The following is an 18529-nucleotide window of genomic DNA, read 5'->3' as shown; positions in this document are numbered from 1 at the left end:
GTAACCATGTAAATTGTAAAATAAACAAACACACTAGCTCATGTAAAATACAATAAAGCAGTTAATAATTTCAGAATACTTTTATAGATTTTTAATAAGTAGACGAAGAACAAAAAAGACCACTAAATACCGAGTAGAAAATAAAGCTTACCTTTGGTATCAGTTAGTCCTGATTAATAAACGTAAAGTGCTAAATAAAATACAATTCTTTCTTATGGAATTATTCATCCATGCCATAACATAATTATCACCTCTTGTGTAAAACAGTCAAAGCCGTAAATCCCTCATAAACATTCTTAATTCAGCTGTAATCATAGGATGTATTCAAGTAACTTGTTTTTAAAAAGCATAAAACATATATCAATAGTACTTGAGTTTGATGCATTTCCACACATATCTCAAAATATACTAAAAACAATAGTTTAAACAAGATCACATTTGTAGTCATGGAGGCAGCATCAGTTATAGAAGAATATTTTGTATATTAATAGCCTACAATTGGAAGTTATAATTCTTTAAAATTTTGATAACTTAAAAAAAATACAATACAATAAAAGAACATTACATGGAAACAAGTCAAAAGTCTTTACATCATAACTACAAAAAAGGCCTGCTTGTTTTGTAAGCATGATTAAATAATGTTTTCAGAACATTTTTAAATCAGTGACATAATTCCATAAGTTGGTATGGGTCTATACAACATGGCTATGATAAAAGCATAACTCATTCACATTAACAGCAAAATAATTAAAGAAAACAGCAGCAAGACCGGATTTCTCTCATTGAATGTCCTGTTATTAATACATTTATTGATCGTTTGGAAATGCAACTTAACCAAATGTCCCTGTCATTAAAAGCCCTTTTTTGTTTCAGCTAAATTCCTTCTCAGTCATCATTTCAACTAACTGATTCTCACTCAGACACCAGTTTGAATAGTTAATGTTTCAGTGTCACAAGCACATGAATACACTTTGCCCTTGTACTGTAGAACACATGCCTCAGCTCATCAAGTTAAAATCTATTGTCCAGTTAAAACTTAACATACAATGGAACAACACCACATTTTTTCACGAAAGTGTAATAAACTCTTCCCACTGAATTAGTTCTCCATTGAACTAGTGAATTAGAAGTCTCTAAGTGGTCGATGGTTGTACTTAAAAACTCAATTTGTGTTGTCAGATGTAATAGAATTAGCTCATTTGATCCAATTCTCTTATTTTGGCCCTTAAGTGTCTTTTACGGATTTTGATCATCCACTTAATGCTGAGTTTGGCAAACTCTGCAGCTTTAAATAGAGCCATGAAGACGCCACACAATATGGCTATAGTGTTCCACGGGTTTGCTGTGACTATCTGTTCAAAGACAAAAGGCACACTTAATTAGACTCTCTGTATAGCATTATACAGAGACAATTAGTTTAATCTTTAATTATGTGTTCACTTACATCTTTCACTTGCTGTATAAATGGATCTCGCCATTGGAACACAACAAAGAAAAGCTCGTAGGCTTGCTCCTGTGGCGGCCTCTTGTCGATGTACTTCACCACACTGGACTGAAATAAATATGGATGATTATCAAGTAAGTGGCTGTAACAAAATATTCAGTATTTTAGGTGGATCAAGTGTAATATATATATAAAAGTACATATTATGCCCTTTTATGAAGTCTTGATTTTGTTTTTAGGTTTTACAAGAAAAGGTTTTCATGCTTAAATCTTCAAAAAACATTATTTTTCACATATTTTACATTGTTGCAGCACCTCAATACCCAGTCTGTCAGTGCATCTCAATCAGAAACGATTCCAACGATATAATTTCTCTGTGCAGTTATCGTTATAGCCTTGGTGTGAACTCTGCTATTCTTTAATATTGAGAACTATATCTTTATTGTTATCCATGTAGTTATCGTCCTTGGTGTGAACGGGCCGTTACCTCCTTTTGGAGTGACTTTGTGCTTTGTAACTTTGCAACTTTTTTCATGCTCAAACTGCAACATTACACACTAAAGAATGTTGACCATGCAAAAAAGCATAATAAGTCCTCTTTAAGAAATGGCTACTAATTTGGTTGACCACTAATCTGAATATTTATATAAAAAACATGATCACTTGATTTTCCATGGTGGTTATGACCTTGATTGTTATACTAGCATGCTGAAGTTGACAAAGACTAAAAAATAGCATAACAAATCTATTACCTCCTGTCTAAATTCAACTGATTCATTTCCTCTGCCTGACGTCTTGACCAAAGACATTTTGACCCATGTCCGAAATCCCCCAGAGAAGGTCCACATGGAGTAGTTCCTTTCACAGTCCATCATAAAAGCTGCTTTATCCGAGCTGATAAGAAAAATACTCTTTTATATAAACAGTAAAACAAATCTGATTCATGCTGAACATTTCTCTAAAGATCTACCTTTTATGCATGTCACTGAATGTGGCAAAAAACATGTAACTGATAGCGCTGAAATCCTCCTCCGTTTCATTCCGACTGAACTGAAGGAATATAAGTTCTCGGTTCCTCACATCAGTCGGCCCTCTGACCACTATGGCTCGCTTCTGCGGGAGACATGTTGCGTAAAAGATTATTATTATTAGCATTTCTTCAAAAATAGTTGATGAGGAAGCTCTAAAACATACTTGCGTCTGGTTTGAATAGGGCCCGTAGTAAATGACCTCCTCGGTTATGCAGTTACTTTTCTCTAGTCTGCCCGATGCAACAAGAGGTGGAATGTTGTCATGATAGTGATGCATGCAACTTAATAACTGCGCCTTCCCAGGATACAAAGCAATTCCTGTTCGCAAAGGAATGATGAAAGTTTCTGTAAATAGACATAATGAGAGATAGCATAAAATGACAGTGTATTATAGCTCACCCGGTGCAGTAAACTCCTCAACTTCTTTGTATGAAACAGACATCACTGGATGGTTGAGTTTCTCCATGAAGTCTGAAATAGTCTGGTAGGCCAAGAACACAGCCACTGCAGTGAGCAGCAGGTAAATGAGGACAAGGATGACTGTGAAAACATTCTTCAGGCAAGCTTTGTTGAAGCCAATGGGCATTAGATTGCTGTCCACAGCATCCTCATCTGCAATATATAATGAAAGTTTATTTTAAAGCAATGTCTTTAATAAAAGACACAATACATACATATAGAACTGTCTCAGAATGTAAATGTTAAATTTGACTAAATAAATAAATAAATAATACAATGTATTGTCCAAGAAGAGAAATTTGTACAAATAAATAAATAAATAAAAATAACACGATTGCATATAGCATAAAAAAATAAAATAAAATAAATATAGATTCAGTCCTCTATGTCAGATTACCTGGTCAGTGAAAACGGTTTACTTTGTGATTATTGCACTTTGTAGTTTTTTCTGCAATTTAATGTTTTTATTTCAGCAACTTAAATGTACCATACAATCAAACATTGTTAAATCAACTCCCTAAGTTAATTTAACTTATAAATAAATAAATGATAAATATCTATATATTAAATATGTAAAAAAAAAAAAAAAAAAAAAATTATAATAAATAAATGCAAAACACAAACATACATATTTTGTGCTTTATATAATACAGATTGTTTCAAAACCACAGGAAATTGATTCAATGAAGCAAACAGAGTTCATTTTGGCTGTCATTGTTCAGCTGAAGTCAGTTCACTGTTGATTCAGTTCCGTTGTGAAGATCATTAATTATTAAACTAGTTCATTTAATCTATAAAGCAGTTCTGCAGAAAAACGTGATGTTTTCTACATACATAAAATTGCACCACCACAACTATAGGATTAATGGTAACACTTTACAATAAGGTTTATTAGTTAGCATTAGTTAATGTATAAACTAACCATGAGCAATATATTTGTTACTGTACTTGCTAATCATTGTTAACGTTACTTAATAAAAATACAGCTGTTCATTGTTAGTTCACAGAGCATCAACTAATGTTAACAAATACAACATTTGATTTTAATAATGTATTAGTAAATGCTGAAATTAATATAAACTAAGATGAATAAATGCTGTAGAAATATTGTTCATTGTTAGTTCATGTTAACTAAGGTAGTTAACTAATGTTAACTGTGCTATTCCACCGAATGGGTGACATTTGCTTCTTGTACCTCTTCAAAATTAAACTTTATTTTTTATATTTTTTCAACACTGAATCTAATACTACACATAATTAACTATTCAAAAGGTGTTTCTAAGCAGAAGATGGACGCATGTTTTCTCAGTCCTGTTACCGAAACTCATGTGCCATTTAAAACGCATGTTTAAAAGCATGTCAATTAATTCCTTTGTTTTCCCCACAAGAAAGTGTTTTTTAAAGAAATTGATGGTTATATGTTCAAATAATTGATATTTGTGACAAAAAAAACAAAACAAAAAAACACTATATATTAAGGCAAGGTGTATTTTAATAAATAACAAAGCCATTTTTTCATTTTAAAGAAGACCGAAGCCTAAAGTTTATAATTATTTTTTATAATTTAATGTATTAAGCAAATGTGTAAATGGTGGACCAAACAAAACTGATAAAAACAGTGGTTTAACTTTATTTTTTTAGAAAAAGAAAATAGTAACAGGAATGAACATTGGGTAACAGGAATGAGTGTCCATGTGTGTGTATGAGAGAGAGTGTACATGACTGTGTGTGCATAAGATTTCTGTGTTGAAGTGATGTACTATGTGCTAGTAGTACTTCACAGCGAAGGAGGTGGAAAGAGAAAGAAGGAGAGAGAGAAGAAGGGAGAGGGAGGGAGAAAGAGGGAAGTTAAGACAAAAAAGGGAGAAAAGAGAGGGTTGCGGGTGTGTTTCGCTCCTTCCATTGCAGGATGCCATAGGTGGGTGTTTTTGGCACCTGCATAGTACGGGCTTTCTCCATCTTCTACAAAATATGACAAAGACAAAACGTTTAAGTCACTTCGTGGTGGACTGGCTTCCTGGAAGTATGGTGTTCACATTGTAAAACTAATGCTAATGTCTACAATATAAGTAATTGCAACATTAAAACTCAGAATTCGGGTGAATAGTATTATATCAACTAATATTTACAGTATTAAATCAACAAAACAGAGGACTCAACTCACTCCTGTTATTTTTCATATAAGTAACAGGACTGAAAGTAACAGGATTGAGTTTTTAAGCAAAAAGTTATCAAATACATGGCATATGGCCACATAGCATCCATGCTAATAGCATGAGGACACTGAGTAAATTCTAGTGACTAACCAAAAATTAATATTTTGAAAATAAACAAATAAAATCTAAGAAATAATTTAGGTAACAGGACAGTATGTTGAGATTGACCTTCTCAGACATAGTTACAATTTCATCAAATATACAGAAATTAAAATGAGAGGACTTACTTATGGTCTTCCCATTGCCTTCAGAATATCCAGATGATGCAACTTCCTGTTGAAAATGTGTCTCGTGGAATATTCCAAGTTTTTCAGAGGGGGGATGTGTTAGGGTAACAGGACTGAGTGAAAACCCAGGGACATGACTAAAATGTGTATTTTATCTAAAATATTAGATAAATATTTTTTTTCTAATGCAAAAAAACAAACATTTTAAAGCATAGGCTAGACTGAATATAAAGTTACACAACAATGCAAAAAAAAAGAAGATTTTTTATCCTATTTTATGGTAAGGTTTAGAGATAGAGAGTGGGGACATGCAGAAAATGCTATTTTTTAGTGTTCATTCATGTTTTTAATTATACATTTTAAATTTGTAGTTAGCTTAATGTGCAGGACATGATCAAATGTATTTTAGAGTTCATTTTTCATGCAATTTTATACATAAAATGTCCTGGGGACAGAGATGTCACCCTTTCGGTGGAATGGAACCTTATTGTAAAGTGTTACCGGATTAATACCTAAATCTACATCTAAATCTACATACATGAACAGAGAACAATGACTTATCAATGTCATATTTTAGGTACAAGTTCTGACCTGGTAAAGGGTCACAGCTAGCTTCATCATGCTCCACTTCAGAAACATCATTGTTCTCGTAAGACTCAAGTGGCCCGGCAGCACAGTCCTCACCATTGAACTACAATGCAACAAGTGACATAAAAAAAAAACAATTACAGACATATCGTTATTTGTTTGCATACACACATTTAATGTATATTTGACAGTATTTTGCGCCTCGCATCTCTCTAACGCACAGCGGCAATAAAAAGCAAGCGGTCAGCTGATATCACATGACTGCTTCTGCTTTACTATGAAACTCCCTCACTGAAAAGAAAGAAACTGCTTTCACACGGATCGCGATTACAACCCTATGAATGAGTTCTGCTGGATCCAACCGCATTTCACACACTAGTTAGTTTCATTACCTCGTGATAAGATCGAGATGTGTCTCTCCTCAGCATTGTGCTTCAACTCCGAATACTTGGGGCATTTAAACTTTGCCATCAACTTGCAGGAGCAGGACCCGGACCTTCTCATCTCTTATTACGGATAGACTCGAGGAGCTCGCGTGAGCTCGGCCAGCAAACTTGCCAAGCGTGACATCACGGCTGTTAGTTAGTTGGGGAGGGCTTGGATATACTATCTTTGATATTTTTCTGAAAAGTTTACGCAAAGTCTTCCATAACACATAACACGATTTAGGTTCTGTTTCGTATTTTTTATCACACATCACATGGTTTCCATAAATGTTTTCTCTTAGGAATAACAGCATACTGACGGACTCTGTAATGAGAAGCCAGCACTTTCTTGTACAAAGAAATAAAGCTATTTTCTTAACAATACTGGGGGAGTTTTTTAAAAACCAGAATAACATGTTGTGGTGTTTCGTGAACTATCTTTAAAGCGAATGAATCGTTGTCATTCACATTTAAGAGACGTTACTGGTATATTTTCGTTCATTCCTTTTGAAGCGCGTGACGACGGTGACTGACTGTTATGTCTTGAAAGATTGACCATGGCAAGAGCCAATAGCATTCAAGGTGGGCTGTGACGGAACATTTCATTGGTTTGGTTTATTGAACGACTACGCCCCGTCACCGAACGAGTCTCCGTTATTAGGGTTATTAAAGGGTTATTTGGTGCTAACCCTACTGGACGACAGGGGGCATGTGTGTACACACAGTAGTTCAGGTTTGTCATCATGTGAGTCAGTCTCGTTCACAAGGAGAGAAAGGAGTAATAAGAGTTATAAATGTGTAAAAAATAAAAGATGACCATAAAAATGAAAGTTATGGAAGAACTTTAATAAAACGCTTTATTTATTTGGAAGCTTAGTTATGATGGTTGGACACTATTCTCTTAGTAGATTTTTAGTCACGCAAATTTCAGTTATATAGTTTGTTTTTCAAGTTTCAAGTTTGTTTTTATTTATATAGCACATTTAAAAAACAGTAAATATGGCTGACCAAAGTGCTGAACAAAACACAAGATAAAGAGACAAGGGCAAACCACACATTCATGACAGAAGCTCACAATGCATTAAAAGCTAACGAAATTTGGTATATAAATTAGGCCTATATGAGACTAGCGCTGAATTCGGAACCGCATAGTGCATATCTTTCTATGGCAGAAATAGTAAGTAGAATGCGTTTCCGAATGCATAGGGCTGTGTTTGGCTGTGTACCAATTCAAAGGCTGCATCCTTCGAAGGCCTCGAAGGTTGGACTGAGCCTACGGAGGATTGTTCTTATTGCCTAGAAACTGTGACAGCTGCCGTTGAAGAGCGTTATATTAAACTGTCTAAAAACAAAACAGGGTTCACAAACTGTCTAAATATGTTCACCATGGTCCATTTCTGTTTATAATAAAGAGTAAAATGTGTATACGCATAATTGCATCTTAGTAAGATATGTCAACATTTGATCACGTTTTTTTTCTTTTCATTTTTCGTAATCCCGTCGTCACTGGTGCCCAATGAATTCTGGGGTAGGCAAGGCTGCGAAGGATATATCTGTTGTATCCTTCATTTCACGAGAAACGTAAGGCGCATTTGGAGGCCGCATTTGAAGGAGCCTTCGAATTGGGATAGCCTTCGTCGTGCCGCAGTGATGCAATCGGCTTTCGAATCCACCCTTCAAAGGATGCAGAATTGGGACGCAGCTATAAGTCCATTTTTAATGCCCTTCCCTCGCTAACTTCCCTCCGTCTCGTTCACTTAAATGTACAACATTGTGTATGCTGCACGAGTGGCCACTACTGGCGGCACCCTTGCAATGTGTTTTTAATGAAACCCCCTTGATCACAGGAATCCGCAATGGAGCTGATTTATTATTTAGTTTTTTCTCTTATGAATGTGTTTTACACACCATTTCATTGGTCTGTATGCATGCATGGGCTGTTGGAGAAAATATAAAAAAAATTACACAAACGAAAATTATAACAATACAGTTGCATTGTGGTCTATGGATCTGTCTTAAATGTACATATTGGCTGCATCCGAAATCGCATACTTTCTATAGTAGGTGCTTTTTTTTTAAAATGAATTATTTCATTTATTGGCTGCTAAAAAAAGTACTTTAATATCCCCCATGTTGTCTTCTCTGTCTATATTTATTCCAACAAACTCTAAAATCCTTCAAAAATTAGTTTTCTCTCTATCAAACTTTTATGTCTAAATAACAGTAATAAGTATTGACAGTAGAAAAATGTCAATTGCGCAGATTTGTAAATATCTATTAAAATATAACAACATACAAAGGATTTGTGCTTCAGAATTGTGATTTTTATACATATGGGCTTTATAAAATAAGATACAATATTGTTATAAATGTAGATTCATTACCTTTGTTTATTTTATGGATAATAACCATGACATTTTGAGAATTCCCTCATTTAAAGTATTGAGGAACTTGACTTGTTTAAAGAGGAGTTCCATTGGTGCGCGTCACTTCCGGCTCATCTCACGTGAATGGAAAACAGAAACTCGCGGCAAGTGGAAGTTTAGAAAGTTCCCAAAGCGGAAGTTGTTGTTTTAAGAAGTTTCATGCAGTGCAAAATCATACAAGTGCAATCTTTTCGGACCCCTAACAGTGATATGTTAAAATATTAAACACTTTTGCCCTAAAGCACCAATTAGATACTGTTCCGAAACAAATGGAGCATTTCCACCTCCGATTGTGAAAGCTGATCTGAGATCAGTATCTGAAAGACTGAATGGAAAAACAGAGAGACACTCCCGTGACAACAAGGAAACTGTAGCCGCAGACTCGGTTCTTACAAACCTCAACACCGACAGTCCACAATGTTTTATGCCCGTAGTGTTGTATTATACGCGTTACTATGTAACGTTATTTGTTCCACAAATGATGATAGCAAAATAAAAAACGCATCAAAACCGGTGCGTCTGTTCACCGAGGAGGAGTTGCAAAGATACGATGGGAGCGAGGTATGTTCTGTCACAAAAAACACTGTGCTAGTTTTATATGCTATTTCAAAACTATGTTCTTTTGATTAATTATTAAATGCAAATTGTATTTACTGACGAGTTTTAAACGTGCCCCGCCCCCTTTACAGGATGGACAACCAATTTACATGGCCATTAAAGGAGTAGTGTTTGACGTCACAACTGGAAAAGGTCAGATGTTGTATACAACTTCACCTTTTTCAATCTTTTGTGTGCTGATGTAAGTTTCAAACTAATAGACACTTCTTAGAGGAAGTAGATCTGTCATTTTAGATCTTTGCTTTGTTCCCTATTTTGATTTTGTGTGTGTAGGCTACAGGTTTGCCTATGCTTGTGAGGACCAAATGTCCTCACTTATCCGGTGAAATATTATGACAACTGACTAGTGAGGGCATCCTTAGTAGTTAAAAAGGCTTATAAAACGGCCAAAACATGTTTTTGATTTAAATATAGTGCTTTGCACATGTTTCTGTTAGGGATGTGTTTAGGGGTATGAATTGGGTGTAGAAAATATCCATAACATGATTTATAATCAGTAGAAGGCTATACAATGTCCTCACTCACTAATAGAGTATAGTGAAACAAACGTGTGTGTGTTAGAATTAAGCAGTGTATACTGAAACCACAGGCCTATTTGCATTTTACTGGATCAAGGAAAATACAGGAATTCCCAGGGCTGGAAAAGCAATAAAGCCATGCAATTTAAGGCCCCGATATACACACGGTGAAGTTCTTTTTCGTTCTTCGCTTAGGGGTAAAAAGATGTTTGAAACACGTGAGCAGCGATATAGATGAATATGTAAATATGTGCTGTGTGCTTTTCTCTCAAAAAACAAAATATACACACAACAAAATTGAGAAAACAGCAAGCATTTTAATAAAGCATCTTAGCAAGGTTGATATGTTTGCACGAGCTCTGCAATTCAGCACTCAAGTAAAGTAAAGTCACGTCACGTTTATTTATATATATTTTTATACAATAGAATGCTTAAAATCAAGCAGCTTTACGGTATTACACATGAAAAACAGTGCCAGTGTCTCGTTTAATCAGAAGTACAACTTAATTTTCTGCTATAAAGCAGCTCTCCAGTGTGTTCATGTTTTCACTTGTGGACGTCTGACCTCGACCGACTGAACAGGAGAAATTAAATTAACTGGGAAAGATTTCACATGAAAGAAGGGGAGCCTATAGGCACACCTGCCTATTATGTAATCGCCACGGACCAATGGAAGTACAATCGTCTTTACAAGCCGTAGCAAACTTTTCGAACTCCCAAAACGAACTTCGTTTCGGCCTGATTTTGTTCGAAATTATGTCACATCAGTTCGGTCTTCGATTTCGCTATATCAGGGCCTTTAGCATAGTTCCAGGTCTCATGATAATTTCTATAGTGAATTCAAAATGGACAATTCTTAGTTTTTAATGGAATATTGCAATATTTATTATAAAAAAGTTTTATTCGTGCACATCCTTTTTTTAAATTCATGTGACCTCGTAAACTTTAATCAAAATAACTGTTCTTCTCTGATGATGTGTTTACTGGCACGAGGGCGGGGCCAACCAGTCAATCACATGAGATCACAGGCACAGCAATAGCAAACCACAACAATCCAACGATCCAATCAATTCTCGATGGACAAAATCAAACCGCCCTAAAAATGTTCTTGTTCGAGAAGCCGTTTCACTCAGATATACGTCGCAATAGGAATGGCTAAAAAAAGTCATGGGAATTCCTTGGTCAGAAAGTGTGGAAACCCTGTTTTGTCTCTTTAATTTCCAGAATTTTACGGAAAGGGAGCATCTTATAATGCCCTTGTGGGCAAAGACTCAACCAGAGCCGTGGCCAAAATGTCCCTCGACCCTGCAGATCTCACACATGACACTGTAAGTTGGGGATTTTATAAAGATCACAACTTTGCCACAGAAAAAAACATGCCACTTTTCATCTTAAACTGTTGTTAGATTGAATATTGGATTCCACCAGACTCTTTTGCCACAAACGTAATTGCCTCTTTTGGTTTCTATTTGTTAGACGGGCCTCACTGAGAATCAACTTCAATCCCTCGAGCAGATATTTAAAGGCACATACAAAGCAAAGTACCCTATCGTTGGATACAGCAGCAGGCGCGTTCTCAATGAGGACGGCAGCCCCAATAAAGACTTCAAACCTGAAGACCAACCTAATTTCAAAATTAAAGATGAATTTTGATGCTGAGACAGCCTTTAAAGACAATTGTTTTATAATAAAGATATCCAACAATCCAGTCAAAAGTCTGAATAATAGTTGTTTGTGACCTCTGCTCTGACAGTAGTGGGCATGTGTACATTTGAGGTTGTCTGGTGGTCTTTCAGCCTACAACCTAGAAATCATTATGATGCATTATATCCCACGTGGGTTTTTCCCTGGTGGGCTGCTTTGAATGTCATTCAAATGAGGCCACCTACAGGTGTGATTTTAAAAAAAATAGGTAGGACGTTTGGCCTTTTTAAATGTATCAAATGATGCTGGATAATGATTTTAAATGTTTGCGCTGTTTAAAAAGTATTGATTATTGTACATCTGCAATAAATCACTTGGTTTCTTTCACTGTACATGAGGGGAAAGTTTGGTGATTCACACTTCATGTAGATATTGAAATCGCTTTTGTGGTGAGGGGTTTCGTTATACAAATTAAGAAGTTAAGCGTTAATGTTATCATTCCACGACACCATTTTTACTCAAACACCATCTCAGTCATAATTATAGTGTTTGTGTCTAATCTATATAAAATGCCCTTGATGACCAGAAATGTTTCACATTAATCTGAGAGAGAGAGAGAGAGAGAGAGAGAGTTGTTTGTTACTTCAGCTTGTTGTCCTGTCATGTTAGTGTCATCTGGGATATTTTAACTCTGAATGGAATGTAATAAACAAGTTGTTTAGAAATACACAGACAGTTGTCATCTGGTCTCAAAAGAGTGTGATGTTGAGTCAGGCTATTGGGACATGGCTGTTCAACATGTAGAAGAGCTAAGAGAGCTAAAACTCAGTAAGGATCTGAAAAAAAAGGTCTAGTTGTACAAAATAATTGTTTGACATATCTATACTACCATTTAAATGTTTGAGGTCAGTTAGATTTTTTTTAATGTTTTTGAAAGAAGTGTCTTATGCTCACCAAGGCTGCATTTATTTGCTCAAAAATACAGTAAAAACAGCAATATTGTGGAATATTATTACTATTTAAAGCAGCCATTACTCCAGTCTTCAGTGTCACATGATCCTTCATAAATCATTTTAAAATACAGATTTGCAAGAAACATTTCTGGTTATCATCAATGTGTTTTAAATCAATATTTTTGTGTTAACCATGCAGGATTCTTTTTTCAACAAATTTAAAAGAACATTTATTTGAAATAGAAATCTTATGTAACATAAATGCCTTTACTGTCTGCCACCTTTGATTGATTGAATGTAAACTTACTGAATACAACCTTGCTTGATCCCAAACTTTTAACTATTATATTATATTATATATTTTTTAAACCAAAAATTGTATGAATCTTATTTGTGCTACTGTTTGATTTTCACTGGAATTTTTTATTTTATTTTTAATAACCAAGACTGTAAGGTAAGTGCCTTAAAATCAAACTGAAATCTGCTGCCCAGTTCTCCCCAGTGAAGAAAAAAAAATAACTGTTCAAAACTTGAGATTTTAAGAAGACTCACTAGTACAGTTTTAAACTCCCCTGCATGTTTAACTTTCCAAAACATCAAAAGGCTCCTGATGAGAAAGGCAATGACCTGATTTCCATGGAGATTGTAAGCAGTAGGAGGGTATATGCAAAAAGGCATTTGGTCAAATGCAGCTCTTTTATTTTCATGATGAATTTACCCATTATACATCTTACTTTAAAAACATGGGGGCTGGCTGGTTTCATGAACGACAGTGAGTCAGTTAGCAAAACACTGTCAGATTCGGAGTCTCAAAATGATGGTTTTTGTTTCTTTTAAAAATTCCCGGGGGTATCATTAGCATTTACAGCACAATAATGAATCATTGTAAAAGTGCCTTTACTGTAAACACTAGCCAGGTTTAATTAGTATCCTATTTACCAGAAAACCTTCAGAAACTGAAATCGATTTCAAGAAATAATACACAATTACTAAATGCCAAGCAACTGCCATGCATTTTATCTTTATAAGGTTTAATGTTATGGACAGATATAGTTTGCGATGAGAGTAGATATGTTACATAATAATGACTGATGTCTTAAACTCCAATTGGACTTTATCCCCATGTTTGTTTTATTCTAATGCAAATAGTGTAACATGACATGCATGTTCTTAAACCTTCTGGCCATGCCATTTGATATGTACTTCCTCCTATTGCCATATTCTCCAATGTTACATTCGTGCTCACATGAGTGACGTATGTCACACTTTCCACCCTCGGTCACAACAACTTGCCTTTTGTAGCGACAGAGGTGTTGATGGTGGGAGCCCGTGATGCTGCTTCCTGTCTCCATTGCACATCAGAATTTCCCCTTTGCCCGCCCACTTGTATTTTGTGTGGTGCAGTGGGCTGTTTCACTTCAGTCTGTCTGAGTCCCTTGGTAGAGTCTGTTCTGCTCCGGAGTTAATGTAGCTTGTTGCTTTCTCCAGCCACCCACAACATTTGACCTCTGCTTGAATTTTTTATATTGGTGAGTTACATATTTATTTACAAATACTGTTTTTATTGTAGTGTGTGTTATTACCCTGCTTTTGGAGCTGTTAGCTAATTAAATTAAACATAATTATGCATACATTCTACTGTAATCAATTTTGCTAATCATTTTTTTTATGTGTAGAAGACTAAAACTGAGTCTATTTAATATTTATTTATTTAGCAAATGCATTATTTGGATCATGGACTTTGGGTGTTGATTTGCAAAGTTTGATTCTATGATGTGCTCTGTATTAAGTTGCTGTAATAACAAATGAAACTGCAAGTTCTATAATCACTAATCAAACCCATTTCACTGATCAGGTAATCTGACCAGGAGGACTGATCTATTGGTGATCACAACCCAGCAAACCTATGAAGGTGCTGAGTGGTCACGGCGTGGTAAGTTATCACCTTCGCGCATAGTTTCACACACCTATTGTCCCTTAATGTCATCATGGAAACTGATTAGTAGTACGTATTTGAATTGACCTGCTTCCACAAATCTCAATGAAAGGATAAACACATCTTTTGTTCTTTCTGTTTCAGCCTAAATCGTTGACTCAAAACAGCATGGACCTATTCATCACGCCAGCCACAGCTGTAAGTATATTGATCCCAAGATCTTACGCATACAGCACTTCTTATCACCTTCTGATTGATAGATTAGTGCAATTATGGATTCTTTAAAGGCTGAGCATTGAGAACTAAGCCTAAAATGGGTTATTACAAAGTCCTGACCTGTTACATCTCAATATATTTGACCAACACATAGTTTACAAAGCTTGCTTTTTTAAGCTCTTGTTGCGCCATCCTAAAGTTCCCCAATTACCATTTTTAGCTCTGCTTCTCAAGAGATATGCCTCTGTTGTTCATTGCTTCATCTGATGTATTGCTTTCTATTTCTATTAGGTTCCACTGAATACAGGAATCTCCCTTAGTCAGCAGACTAATGCAAATCTTCCCAGGATCTCCCACACTGGTAAGCTTACAGTCTCACTTCTGTTCTTTTAAATGTCATTGCTTTTGTTGTCTTGGACTTTTTGATGTCGAAAAGTAAAAACAACAACAACCTTAACCTTAAAACCAGAGTTAATGCAGTTTACTGTAAGCCAGAATGTCAGACTGTATGCTAGTGGAATAGTGGATTTTTACATTTTCTTTATTGATATTCATCAGGAAACTTAAACGTCAATCAAAGGCGTTGGAGGAGCATGTTTCGACGAGTACAGCATAGGAACATGGAATCCCGTGATGCAAGTGTACATCCCGAAAACAAACTGTTTGGGCGAGCCTTGTCGGATATCTGTCAAAAAGATGGGTGTCCTCCCAAACCAATCATGGTGAGAAATTTTCTGAATGATCAATAGAACTTCACTGCGAAACTGAAAAGAAATGTAGTACTTTATGTATGTGGTTTTAGTCTTTCAAATGTCTCAATTTACCTCAATTTGCTTTGTAGGATATCCTTACATTGCTACTGAGAAAGGGTCTGTACACCGAGGGGGTGTTCAGGAAGGCAGGGAACGCCAGAGCATTGAGAGAGATCAAGGCGCAGCTCAACAACGGGATAGAAGTGGATCTGAAAGAGCAGTCAGTCTTTTTGCTTGCTGATCTTATCAAGGTATGGGATGACCTTGGGCAACATGATTTGATTTGAGTGATTGACAGTATTGAAGTCTAAAAGATGCATATTTGGTCATTAATTCCCTGGGTTTTGTGTAATCCGATTTTCAGGATTTTCTTAGACACCTGCCTGGCAAATTGCTAATGGTGGAGAAGGCCAAATCCTGGATGACTGCAATGGAAAAGGAAGATGAAGTTCAGAAGTGTGCTGAAATCAAAATGTAAGTTATCTAATGACACACTCGGGTTGAATAAAAAGTGTTTAGTGTAAATGAACTGTATTTGTGACCAGGTTTTCTTTATTTTGTCTTTAGGGTGATCAACACGCTTCCTGAGCCAAATATTCAGCTCTTGAAGCACTTGATTGTTCTGCTTTACCTCATAAGTGAGAACGCAGAATCAAACAAGATGGTTCCCTTCAATCTAGCTACATGTGTTTCCCCCAACTTGCTCCAAACAGACAACGAAGTGAAAAAGATGGAAGAGGTGAGTGTACAGTGATTTGTGAAAGTCTTAACCTTACTAAGTTCTCACACAATGTGGCCAGAAGCCAGAAAATAGCAGACTGAGTAATACTGAAACTCACCAGAGAAAGAAGTGATCAACCTAGTTTCATATCCAAACTTATTTTTACCTAATTTCATTGGATTTCATAATTCATGTGATGACCTTTTTGCTGTCGAAGTGGCCTTTGTTTAATCCTCATGTCACTCTTTGTATTTGCAGGTGACAAATTTGACAGAGTTTCTCATTAAAAACTGCGATCAAATATTTGGTGAGGATGCGCTGATGCTCTTTGGAGACTCTGATGAAGAGGAACTCAGCGATAACCAAGGTAGATTCTTTAACATTTTGTCTTTTTGAATGCCTATGCAGTAGATTTTATATCAATGGGCATGAAGTATCAACTGTCTCAGATGTTTCTCTGAATATCATTTAGGAGAATTTGATCTTGAATGATATCTTGGGAAATATGAGAACAGTGTGAAACATTGCTAAGACTGAAACCCTTGAAGAAAGGATGCAGGAGACTTTAAATTGTTCTTATCTATGGGTTCGGAAAGCGTTCTTTGCGATTTTGCCAGTCATTATGCAATCAATAGTTGTTCATCCTTTGACAAATGAGAATTTAAGAGAGGCGGTCCAGTTGTACCTTCAGAAATCTAATTGGCCGTCCAATTCCAATTTGAATTTTATCTCCACACCCTCAAAACATCTTACCAATTATCTGTCTCCAAGTGTGTAGGCAACCTTTACATAGTTAGAAAAGCCAATATAGACAAAATACTTGTTATGATCTAATAATACTTAATGTTCTGACAATTAATAAGTATCTATCCTTGATTTCTCCTTCAGACTCTTATTCTTCACAACATCATGACTCTGCGTATGACAGTAATGACCCTGATGCAGACGGCTACAAGGGAAGTTTTTCTGACATGGACTCTATCAAATCCGGCGTTGAAGAGAATGCCCAGAAACATTCCAGCACAGAGGAACCTTGGACTACAAAGTTGTTGACTCGCAGACGCTCTGAACCAGCAATCGTCTTGAGCAAGAATGTTCGGCACCTTGCCCTATCTAGGAGCCAGACAGAAATGGACTTTCATGACAAACAATTAACAAAACAGATCTCCGATGACTGTATTGTGTTTAGAGCAGGTAACAGCTTGGGGGAAAGCTGTTGTTTGGCACCTAAAACTGGGGCCAGGAAAACCTCTAAAGGCTCCTCGTCAAGTTCACTTGAGAGTTGTTTCTCCAGCGCCTCAGAGAGCTCAATCCATAATAGCTCTCCTATCATGCCTTCATGCAATCAGAGAAAGACCCTCCTACGCAAACATTCGTTTCCCACCCGCCAGTCGGCACCTGCACCGAATCGCTCAGAGACCCCAAAAAGACGCTCGCAATCAATGAAGAGTGCACACATAAGAAGCAGGACTGTCTTCGGGCGAAGTGGGTCCACCAAACGGGCCATCGAGAGAGCTCTACGCCACAGCCAGACCCAACCTGAGGTGCTGAATCCTCAACCGGAGCCGATACGCTTGTCTAGCGAGGAGGTTTTCCATCAGGTGGACAGCAGGATACCAAGTGATCCTCCGAGTTATCAGGAAGCGGTTGTGCACAATTCCCATGTAGCTCTCTCGTGCCGTAATTCGCTGACTGTTCAGGACGCCAGATGTCTGTCGAAGAAAACACGCAGCTGCTCCAGATCCTCAAGCGAAGAAACATTGGATTCACCTTCTGGGAATGAACATTTTGAGATTCACAATAGAGACAATGAAGAGACATGTTGTGATAGTATGAGTGGATCCTCCTCAGAGTCGAGACAGAGGACCACATCTGAATCTGTGTATGAAACGTCACTACCAGAGTGGTGCAATCCAGAACACCTCAGAGAGACATATGTCTGACGAACTGTTCTGTTCTGTTCTTTTTTTTTCTTCTTTTTTTTCAATTGTTGCTACTTTTTGGTGGTGTCATAATATCTTTTGCTTATGACCTCATAATGAGGCACAATTCAGAAGTACAATAAAGTACAATTCAGGCATTGATTTGCACTCAACTTGTTGAATTTTATTCTTCACTTTAGTCTGGTCTTTTGTGACAATGTTTTTATACCCACAGTATTTTGATTTTCCAGCTCCCCAAAAATTGTGTAAAAAAAGTAACTAAAAGGCACTTTGAGGAATTTTCACTACACAGGTTCATAAGTTATTGTGCAATGTTTGCAGAACTAATGTGTATGCTTAAAAGCAATGCAAACCATTTGTATGTCTTATGAAATAAAGACATGAAATAAAACTTGTCATGTTTCCATTTATG

The 18529-nt window shown here is 36.4% G+C and overlaps 3 protein-coding genes across 3 annotated transcripts; 2 read left to right on the top strand and 1 right to left on the bottom strand.

Annotated features, from left to right (window-relative positions):
• Positions 1-68: 68 nt before the first annotated feature.
• Positions 69-6547, bottom strand: pacc1 (proton activated chloride channel 1). The gene is made up of 8 exons (XM_084392996.1): positions 6358-6547; positions 5969-6068; positions 2875-3087; positions 2639-2793; positions 2415-2557; positions 2197-2338; positions 1445-1552; positions 69-1352 (listed from the first exon to the last, which is right to left on the bottom strand). The coding sequence occupies exons 1-8, from the start codon at positions 6391-6393 to the stop codon at positions 1191-1193; spliced, it is 1059 nt and encodes a 352-aa protein (XP_084249122.1). The 5' UTR covers positions 6394-6547; the 3' UTR covers positions 69-1190.
• A 2311-nt stretch (positions 6548-8858) lies between these two features.
• nenf (neudesin neurotrophic factor) lies at positions 8859-11988 on the top strand. The gene is made up of 4 exons (XM_084392998.1): positions 8859-9377; positions 9506-9566; positions 11177-11280; positions 11429-11988. The coding sequence occupies exons 1-4, from the start codon at positions 9234-9236 to the stop codon at positions 11603-11605; spliced, it is 486 nt and encodes a 161-aa protein (XP_084249124.1). The 5' UTR covers positions 8859-9233; the 3' UTR covers positions 11606-11988.
• A 719-nt stretch (positions 11989-12707) lies between these two features.
• tagapa (T cell activation RhoGTPase activating protein a) lies at positions 12708-18529 on the top strand. Its single transcript, XM_084392987.1, has 10 exons — positions 12708-14078; positions 14405-14482; positions 14630-14683; positions 14993-15062; positions 15260-15423; positions 15543-15704; positions 15818-15927; positions 16021-16192; positions 16433-16541; positions 17063-18529. The coding sequence occupies exons 2-10, from the start codon at positions 14456-14458 to the stop codon at positions 18115-18117; spliced, it is 1923 nt and encodes a 640-aa protein (XP_084249113.1). The 5' UTR covers positions 12708-14078; positions 14405-14455; the 3' UTR covers positions 18118-18529.

The sequence above is a fragment of the Rutilus rutilus genome (assembly GCF_951802725.1).
Source record: "Rutilus rutilus genome assembly, chromosome: 21".
Taxonomy (NCBI): domain Eukaryota; kingdom Metazoa; phylum Chordata; class Actinopteri; order Cypriniformes; family Leuciscidae; genus Rutilus; species Rutilus rutilus.
The sequence above is the reverse complement of the archived record's forward strand: the minus strand, read 5'-3'. Positions and strand labels throughout refer to the sequence as shown.